This window comes from Lineus longissimus, chromosome 11 (genome assembly GCF_910592395.1).
Source record: "Lineus longissimus chromosome 11, tnLinLong1.2, whole genome shotgun sequence".
NCBI classification, from domain to species: domain Eukaryota; kingdom Metazoa; phylum Nemertea; class Pilidiophora; order Heteronemertea; family Lineidae; genus Lineus; species Lineus longissimus.
In genome coordinates, this window is record NC_088318.1 from 7,288,838 (window position 1) to 7,298,961 (window position 10,124).

The 10,124-nt window shown below is 46.6% G+C and overlaps 1 protein-coding gene across 1 annotated transcript; it reads left to right on the forward strand.

The window, feature by feature from the left end:
* The first annotated feature begins 392 nt into the window (after nucleotides 1–392).
* LOC135496137 (uncharacterized) lies at nucleotides 393–4,676 on the forward strand. The gene has a single exon (XM_064785279.1). The coding sequence runs from the start codon at nucleotides 393–395 to the stop codon at nucleotides 4,674–4,676; it is 4,284 nt and encodes a 1,427-aa protein (XP_064641349.1).
* The last annotated feature ends 5,448 nt before the right edge of the window (nucleotides 4,677–10,124 follow it).

Below are 10,124 nucleotides of genomic sequence, written 5' to 3' on the forward strand. Positions count from 1 at the left end.
TGTGAACTGAACAGCGCGATGAACACTAATAACTTGCATGGTGACAACAAGCATTGCTGATTGCGAACTTTGAAGAGACGTTTAATCCTCATTTTCTCAGACCTTCAAACTGACATTCTTCTTGAACACCTGATGTCCTGATGAGATGGTTTATGAACTTTGGACTCTCCTTGTGTACCCTTTTTCTAACATTTTCCTTATTTTTCAGCGTGGTCGGTGAGGCTCATCCCCTCGTGACGAGATCTGGCAGTGGTGACCATGGCCCTTTGCGTGATGCTACCTCTACATGCGGTTTGGTGAACTTTGGGATTGGTAATCTTAGAGTAGTTAGGGTAGTTACTAGGCCTACATGCACATTGCCATTTGTTGTTGACCCTTCATTCGACCTTGCGATGAATCGGTTACGGGAGTTGTGGTCGGGTACAACCCCCGAGAAGAAATCCTTTCAGGCTAAAGAGAGGGAGCTAAGGAGTGCTGTGTCGCAGTGGAGACGATGTGCAGCTTACGTTGATGCTTTGACTGAAAATCATGGTGCGGCAGTTTTGAAAGCAGAGGGAGAGACTCTCACAGGTTATATGCGGCTGGTGGAGCAGGCTCACAAAGACTTGGAGTGTTGCATCCAGGATCCAAGGGAGATCAACCAGAAGTTCGAGGAGTTGGAGGGCCACCACCACAATCTGATGTGTAGACTACACGCGATGGTGCGAGAGCTCGAGGGATCGGCGACAGATAGGAAATCGGTCAAGAGTCGTAGCTCAATCAGCAGTGTATCCCGGAAGTTGGATATTGCAGCTCAGGCAGCCCAACTGAAGGCAAGGATCAAGAATGTTGACAAACTTGCAGCGATCAAGGCGGAATTGGAGAAGACCGAGCTGGAAGCAGCACTTGATGTAGCAGAGGCGGAGATGATGGCTATCAACTCGGTGGAGAAGCCTGGTGCCAGTGACCACGGTAATGGATCTTTACCTGAAATTGAGACACCCGCGGAGCGAAAGGCTAGAGTTGAAGAGTATGTTAAAAACCAGGACCCGCAGAGAGGAGTGTTTGTGGATCATTCCAGCAGCCAGGTTGCACCCCCTGTGGCCACTCCCCCTCAGGATAGGACTTTGAATGTGGAAGCACCCCCCTTTACCCCGGTGTCACCAAGGGGAAACGACCGAGAAATGGGATTGGAAGCAGTCATTTCCAAGTTTACAGAGCAAATAAATCTTTCACGTCTACCCACTCCGGAGCCAGCAATATTTTCTGGGAACCCCTTGGAATATCCAGCCTGGAACGCGGCTTTTGAGACCCTAATTGAAAGCAGAGGCATACCCCCGGCGGAACGGATGCACTACCTTAAAAAATACCTAGGCGGACCAGCGAAGGAGGCGGTTGAGGGATATTTCTTCCTGTCAGAGGTGGATTCTTTCAGCGAGGCAAGGAAAATCCTAAAGAAACGTTTTGGTGATCCGTTTGTTATAGGAAATGCTTTTAGGGAGAAATTAAAAGCCTGGAAGGTTGTTGAATCGGGCGATGGACCAGGATTGCGGAAATTGGCGGACTTTCTACGTCAATGCGCGGCCGCCATGAGAGTGGCCAAATACACACTCGGAATTCTAAATGATAAAAGAGAAAGTATGGAGATTTTGAAGAAGCTCCCCAATTGGCTTGCAAGCCGTTGGAATCGTAGTGTTTATAGATGGGTCAAGAGTCGGAGGGAGCGGGCTACGAGAGAAGGGACCCCTTTGGAAGAGGTGCCAGACTACCCCCCCTTTGAATTTTTCTTGGAATTTATGGAGGAAGAAGCAGAACTGCAATGTGATCCGGTGACGTCAATTGGTGCATTGAGGAAACCAGGAACAGAAAACAAGAGGCTGTCCAACACCAAGGTGTTCACGAAAGGGACAGAGGCTAGAGCCTTAGCTACTGGCACTACAGGAGCTATTGGGGGAAATGCAGGACACACTGGGAGCTCAGTTGTCAAAAGCTGCCTTTTCTGTAAACAGAGTCACGACTTGGATTCTTGTGGGAAGCTTCAGAAAGAACCAATGAAGAAACGAAAAGACTTCATTTTCAAGAATGGTGTTTGTTATGGATGTTTAAAGAAGGGTGCCCATCGTGCGAAGGATTGTAAAAACCGGATCAAGTGCCGTCAGTGTCAGAAGCTTCATCCTACCATCCTACATGGGGACCAGAAGACTGATCCTAAGGAGACACAGAAACCGGAACCCGGACGAGACCCCCCGACAGAAGAGGCGACGACCCAGAAAAACGTGGTGCATGGCCAGGGGAAGAGTAAATCATCAATGATCTTGCCAGTGTGGTTATCGCATGAGGACAAACCAGGTGAGTATATGACCTACTGTATGTTAGACAGCCAATCAGACACTACCTTTATCTTGGAGCAGACTTTGAGTAAACTGGACATGAAAGGAACCCCTACTAAACTGAACTTGTCCACCATGTCTAAGGAGAGACAGACAGTGGAGACTAGCAGGGTGAAAGGACTTCTTGTGAGAGGACTAAACAGTGAGCTCAAGATCAAACTTCCTGCTACTTACACACGCGAGATCATGCCGTCGAATCGCGACCATATTCCAACACCAAGCATCGCACGTGAATGGCCACATCTATGTGACATAGCAGAAAAGTTTCATCCCCAGCAATCTTGTGAAGTTGGTTTGTTGATAGGCTACAACTGTGCCAGAGCTTTGACACCGAGAGAGGTTGTTTGCGGAGCTGGTGATGAACCCTTTGCCCAAAAGACGGACCTAGGATGGGGAATCGTGGGCAATGTAGGACCAAGCAAGAATCCGGAGGATGTTTTCGGAACTAGCCATTGTCTCAAGACCTTCGATACTCAGTCGGATAAGTTGGTTTTGGCTGTCCAGACAATGAAGATTGATGAGGACCCTACCCCGAAACAGTTGTTCGAAGTGTTGACAAGGGACATAAAGTATGGAGATGAGGGTGAGGACAAGATGTCACAGGAGGACAGGAAGTTTCTTAATATATTGGAGGAAGGCATACATCGGACCAAGGATGGACGTTATGAAATGCCACTCCCTTTGAAGACACCTGCCCCTGTTTTGCCCAACAACAAATCCCAGGCAGAGAAGCGTCTCAGACAATTGAGAGCCAGGTTGAGCAAGGATGAGACATATCGGACCAAATACACAGACTTCATGAATGATATGCTGGATAGCGGACATGCTTCAAAAGTTCCTCAGGATGAAGTAGACTCAGATAATCCAACGTGGTATATCCCGCATTTTGGAGTTGTCAACCCTGAAAAGAATGACAAAGTGCGCATCGTCTTCGATTGTAGTGCACGGTACAAAGACACATCACTGAATGATAATCTGCTCCAAGGACCAGATCTTACAAACAGCCTCCTAGGAGTACTTATGCGGTTCCGGCAGGAGCCAGTGGCACTTCAGTGTGACATCAAGAAGATGTTTCTGAATTTTAGAGTGAACCCTGAACACAGAGATATGTTGAGATTCCTGTGGTGGCCAGACGGAGACTTGGAAAAGGAACCCACCATCTACCGTATGAATGTACACCTATTTGGAGCGACTTCGTCCCCAGGATGTGCCAATTTTGCCCTGAGACGTATGGCAGAAGACTACGAAGATGAGTTTGGCTCCGTCATTTCAGATTTTGTGAAAAGGAACTATTATATGGATGATGGAATAGGTTCGACCAAAACCGATGAGGAGGCAAGAGGATTGTTCACTAAGAATAAAGCCATGTGTGGAAAAATAGGCCTGGAACTCCACAAAGTATTGTCTAATTCACCAGGAGTGATGCAGAGCATCGCAAAGGAAGATTTGGCACAGGGAGTAAAGGATCTGGATCTGTCAGTAGATACCCTACCTATAGAAAGGACACTAGGAGTATTTTGGTGCATTGAAAAGGACATCTTTCAATTTCGGATCACTTTAAAAGACAGGCCCTTTACTAGGAGAGGAGTATTGGCGACCATTGGATCAGTCTATGACCCTCTAGGGATGGCAGCGCCTGTTGTTCTTGTGGGAAAGAGGATCTTACAGGAGCTGTGTGCGGATGGGGCTGATTGGGACGACCCTCTCCCAGAGAATTTGCGAGCAAAATGGGAGACCTGGAGGTCTGACCTATTGGATTTGGAACATGTGAGCATGTCCAGATGTTACAAGCCTCAGGATTTTGGAGAGCCGAATCTAATTCAACTGCATCACTTCTCAGATGCAAGCCAGCAAGGGCTAGGACAGTGTTCTTTCCTTAGGATGGTAAACTCTCAAGGCCAGGTGCACTGCAGCTACGTGGTGGGAAAAGCCAGGGTGACACCTATCAAGACAGTGACCATGCCCCGTCTGGAGTTAACAGCAGCGGTGATGTCAGCCAAGGCATCAGTCACACTTGGCAAAGAACTGGACTATAAAGTAGCAGATGAACTTTTCTGGACGGATAGTCAAATCGTGTTAGGATATATCGCCAATGAGGCTAGGAGATTTGGTGTGTTTGTAGCAAACCGAGTTCAGCAAATAAAGGATCAGACAGAAACTGAGCAGTGGAAACATGTGAGAGGAGAGGAGAATCCTGCTGACGAAGGGTCGAGAGGTCTAACAGTGGAGGAAATGAAGGAATCCAAATGGCTAAAGGGACCCGGATTTCTCTGGGAGCAGGAGCTCCCCAAAAACACCATGACATGAGATGTCACGCTCAGTCCTGACGACCCAGAAGTTAGGAAAGCCTGTGTTCATGCTGTGAGTGCAGAGGAGACAGGACCCAGCCCCCTAGATGACAAATGGCTCAGGAGATTTTCAAGTTTAGGAAAGGCCAAGAGGATTCTAGCGCTGTGCTTGAGTTTCATTCAAAGATGCCGAAATAAAGCCAAGGGGACAGATGGACATGGACCGGTAGTAAATGTAGCAGCCTTGGAGGAGAGCGAGAGAGTTCTTGTCAGGATTGTGCAAAACGAAGCGTTTGAAGAAGAAATACAAGCTCTCAAGAAGGATGAGCCCAATGGAATCAGAAGGACCTCTCCCCTCTATCATTTGGATCCATACTTGGACAAAGAGGGAATTGTCAGGCTGGGTGGCAGATTGAGGAGAGCAAAAATCAGCCACAAGCACCCCATCATACTACCCAAGAAAAGTCAGTTGGGAAAACTGGTTGCATATCATCACCATGAAAAATGCGCTCACGGTGGCCGTGGGATGACCATAAATGAGATCCGGGCAAATGGTTACTGGATCCTAGGCATCAGAACTGCAGTGTCTCCATTAATCCATAGATGTGTAAGATGTAGGAAGGCAAGACGCAATGTTGAAACTCCCAAGATGGCTGACCTACCCGTGGATAGGATAGAGGCAGGGGAAGGACCTTTTGAGTGTTGTGCCCTTGATATTTTCGGACCATGGACTATCCGGGAAAAGAGGAGTGATCTGAAAAGATATGGTCTGATGATAACTTGTTTGGCTGTCAGGGCAGTACACATAGAAACATTGAACTCCATGACAACGGATAGTTTTATCAATGCCTTGAGACGATTCTGTGCTATCAGGGGTCCGTGCCGTTTGATTCGGTCAGATCGGGGCAGCAACATAGCAGGGGCAGATACGGAGTTGAGAAAAGCTTGGGAGGGTATGGACCACGAGAAAATACGGGACCATCTACTTACAGAAGGGGTTGATTATCATTATATGATGCCTAAGTTTGAGATGAGCTTCCCTAAGTCCAGTCATATGAATGGCGCTGTCGAGAGACAAATCCGAACAGTACGAGCAATCCTGAACCAGCTGTTGCAAAATAGAGCCCAACAACTGGATGATGAGGCGATAAGGACCCTCATGGCTGAGGCAATGGCAATCGTCAATTGCAGGCCATTGACAGTGGAAAATTTGGAGGATCCGGGATCATTGCGCCCATTGACCCCAAATCACATACTTACGATGAAGTCAAGACCAGTACTCCCCCCACCTGGTAACTTTGAGAAGGCAGACTTGTACTTGGCGAAGAGATGGAGGCGTGTGCAGGTTCTAGCTGAGGAATTCTGGGACCGATGGAGGAGAGAGTTCATTTTAAATCTTCAGCAGCGTCGGAAATGGTGTGAATCCCGTGAAAATCTTCGAAAGGGAGATATTGTAATCGAGAAGGACGAAGATGTACCTAGAAACTGCTGGAAATTGGCGCGAATTACAGAAACCCACCCCAGTGAAGACGGCATAGTGCGCAAAGTTACGATTGTCACCGGAGACCGGAATCTGGCCCATGATGGGAGACGAGTCAAACCATTGGTAAGTTATGACAGGCCAGTGACCAAGCTGGTCCTTCTGTTGTCGGAAGAGTAAGTAGGTCCAATGCTTGCCTAATCATGGCTCCTGTGAGCGATTCATTGCTTGGCTGTCTGATAGGGTTGGCACTTTGGTAGTTGCATGTAGGTCAGTCTTCCCGGCTGCTTTCTTTGGGGTAGTAATAAGTGAGTTGCTAGTAAGAGAGGACATGAATTATGTCATTGTTTAGTTACCCTGAGTCTACAGTGAAATTTGAGTTGCAGGATGAGCTCCTGTAATCCGTCACCTCTGCCAGGTCCGTCAGAAAGGGGTGAGTATCTTTTTCTGGTTAGTCATTTATGATGTATAGCATGAATCACTTTGGGGAGCCGAGTTCTCCTTTTCAACAGTGTTTAGGTTGCTGAACTGGTAGTGATTTTGCTGTAAAGATCACCTCCAGGTCACAGCCTGCCAAAGTTGGCATCACTTGTTGTCTTGTGATAGATATCAAACTTACAGCATAGTTGTGATGTTACGAAACTGTCATAGCGATTGCAATTTGCCAAAGATAATCAGATTTTAGGTTCAGTACAACTTAAAGCTGAACCGGGTTTTGTTTTTCTAGTCTTTCTATTTTGTTCAGCGAAAGTTTAAAGCTGAACTGGTTGTAAATATGTTTTGGTCTAAGGTTACGATACTTTTGTTACCCTTTCTGTGGATTAAAAAAAATCATAGATGATTTTGGAGGGGTGTGTAGTTGCGCTTCAATAATTTGAAAGTGCGCCCTGGTGCGAAAACTTCCGGATACGGAACCTAGGTGATTGCGCGCATGCGCTCTGGGCATTAGCCATTGTTTGCGTTTTTTGTCCCAGCGTCCCAGCGGGACTCCTTTTAAATACACGAATTTGAGACAATCCAAGAGGTATGTTGGCATTGTGCTAGGCCTACGTGAAAGATTAATATGTACAGATCTCCCGTATCTTGTCCGCAGAATATGACTTTTGGTGCAGCTCGAGTATTTGAGAACTTTGTGAAGCGAACCTGTCTTCGACAGGCCCACATTTTTTCCCGCCACTGACGCGTGAGAGTTTTCAGTAAAACCCCTGGTTTATCGCCCTTTTGAGGCGGGTTTCATGTATTTTGTCACGGTCTATGCATGCCTGACGTTGCTTACTGAGAACCCCAGTATGTTTTTTAGTGCCTGTTTTTGTCAGAAACGAGTATTTAGCCGAAGCCATGCTCTATTTCTTGAGGTCACGTGACCGCGCACTTCTGGCCATTTGCTTTGGATAGTTCGCCACTAGGGTTGTAGATGGCACCACTGAGCCTTAGAGAATTTCTAAGAGAAACTTTGGTTTTTCTTGCTAACCTTGCTGTAGTTTTGGAGACTACCCTCTTATAGAAAATCTTGTAGCCTTTGATGAACCTTTTGCCTTATTGTATTGTATTTGTTTGGTTACAGATTTCACGACTCCTTTTGTACCGACTCTTTGGAGCGGATTGATGTTAACTCATGATATCACCAGCATTTGAGCAAATAAAGACCAGTCTTTATAGTAACCATACGAGTCCGTCGAGTCCTTGGAACCAGATAGTCCCTGCTGGGTGCTGCGGCCACAGAGGGTGACGCGAACACTCAACCGATACGTGTAAACGTTAATTTCTTCTCCCTCTGTGATAGAGCCCTGACGTTCCATCTGTCGCTTAAAAATGATTCTGTCCTGGGTTTTTTATGATTTGTGCTATTTACAAGGCCAACGGGTAATCTAGCTCTCGTCTGCCTTTCATCTAGTGGCGCCGCTGGCGTCGAATGTGTAATGTCACAATGACTTTACCGAATTTAAAATCGATTAGATTTCCCGTATCGTCGCAAATGTTAATTTCTATGAATTGAAAAAACTTTGCACTCAGGGGTCTGTAGCGTATTCTTTCAAACGATTTGGAGAGATATTTGCCGTGTTCTTCCGGGCGTGTGGGTATCGTTCGTAGCAAGGGGACAAAAACGTTTCCCACTTCTGTTGGCTTTACTAAATTCGAGTAAAAGAATAGTGCATACTTCGAGGACATCAAATCACATTTTCGTTCCGCTACAACGCGATAAAAACGCCTCGACAGAGGGGGTAAATTCACGGCTGCCTGATCTCCTTGTAAACTAGACGTATCATCATCATCATCATCATCATCATCATCCATACTTTCGTCTGACCTGCCAAAATCATCGCTTGTAAAAGTGCGATCGGTGTTCCCTCCTTCGGAACTTTTTTTGCCCACAAGAGGGCCCGCCGTCACTGGGTTTCCTTGGCCGAATGTTCCCCCAATACTGTCTTTGCCAACAGTGTGTACTGGTGTCGTTTTCTTAGCCTTAGAATTACTCTTGGGTATAATAATTTTTCCATCGACGTGAAAATATTTCGCCTTCGCAAAACCGAGCACTTCTGCTAAGTAAGTGTCCATCAAAATGGCTTCGCCGTGTCTCAGTTTTATGGCTACGTGTTGGCCCCGCGTGAGAAGAAAATCACCGCTCCACTGAACTGGTTTCTGTCTATTTAGCGCCGTTATCAAATCTTCAATTGACGAGACTCATTTTTCGCTCTGCGCGCAGGCATCAAGCAATACGGGCGCTTTGTCGGGTTCGTTTAAATCTGCCAGCGCTATCTGGTAAGTACACCTCTTAACGTTGATCTCGCTCGACCAAGAATGTGCGTAGTAGACCTCCGCGATGCCACATTCGTATGCAAAAGGCGACATCGTGAAATCGAGCGGCTTCGCCAAAGGAATCCTAAAATTCGAACTAGTGTTGGGCCGACTTCCCCTTTGTACGGGCGTATTTGAGGGGCACACGATATACGTATCTTGTTCCTGCTCCTCCATTTGGTCACGATTAAAGTAAGCTATCCTTGAAATATTCTTAGTAAATGGTAGGCGTCTAGCTATTGTCTCAGTTAGATTTTGACGTAGTAAGACCCTTCCTCTGGTACGAAACAGAATATATCTTGCATGGCGCGATAGGCGACAAGATCTATTTGTAAACCCGAACGAAGGATAGAGTAACTCTTCTCTTGTGTTTTCTTTCTTTCATCAGGAGATGTGTTCTTTCTTATCAATTGTTTGCTTACTAATGATTGCAACGAAAACAATAAAAGATCAGGTAGTGCAAAAGCTCTTTGCATCGTCTTCCAACAGGGACAGTCGACTCTACATAGGGGGCAGAGATTCCCAAAATGACAGACACGTTCTAATACATCTTTGATCGAAGTCAAGGCAAAATCTGGACATCGGCAACTCTTATTTAGCCTACTAGTATAATGCATGTCTGATGCCGCAGTAGACTTTAGTGAACGGCTCCACCCCAAATCATGGGGCTTCTTTTTCAAAACATCAGAGGAGAATTGTGCTCTCATAGTGACAACAACACAACTGTACTTTGAGCGTTACATTTGGATGGTCCGTTTTTATCACAAGCTCATTTCACGGCTTCTTAATTTCTCGTAGAATAGCCGCCAGTTGATCCAAAACCGCCTTGGCCGCGCGGGGTTGAGGGCAATTCATCTTTGGATTCTCGAATACGTGGTATAAGGGCTCTTTCGCAAATAAGTTGGGCCACACGATCGCCGTGTCGAATACGAAATTCGTTTTGCGGATGATGATTGAATAGCAAAATACCCAAATTGCCTCTAAAATCGGAATCGATTACACCTGCGCCTACGGCTATCATATAGTTTAAGGCTAGACCTGAGCGAGGCGCGATTCGACCATAACACGCTCTCGGAAGAACGAGTTGTAAATCTGTGCGGACAAGTTGCGAGCAACCGGCCAAAATCGTGTAGTCATGGGCGCTAGCCAGGTCAAAACCCACTGAATGTGCCGTCGCCCTTTCCGGAGCAG

Excerpts from the sequence above, each read along its gene's own strand:
- LOC135496137 (XM_064785279.1), top strand. The coding sequence starts at position 393 with ATGAATCGGTTACGGGAGTTGTGGTCGGGTACAACCCCCGAGAAGAAA.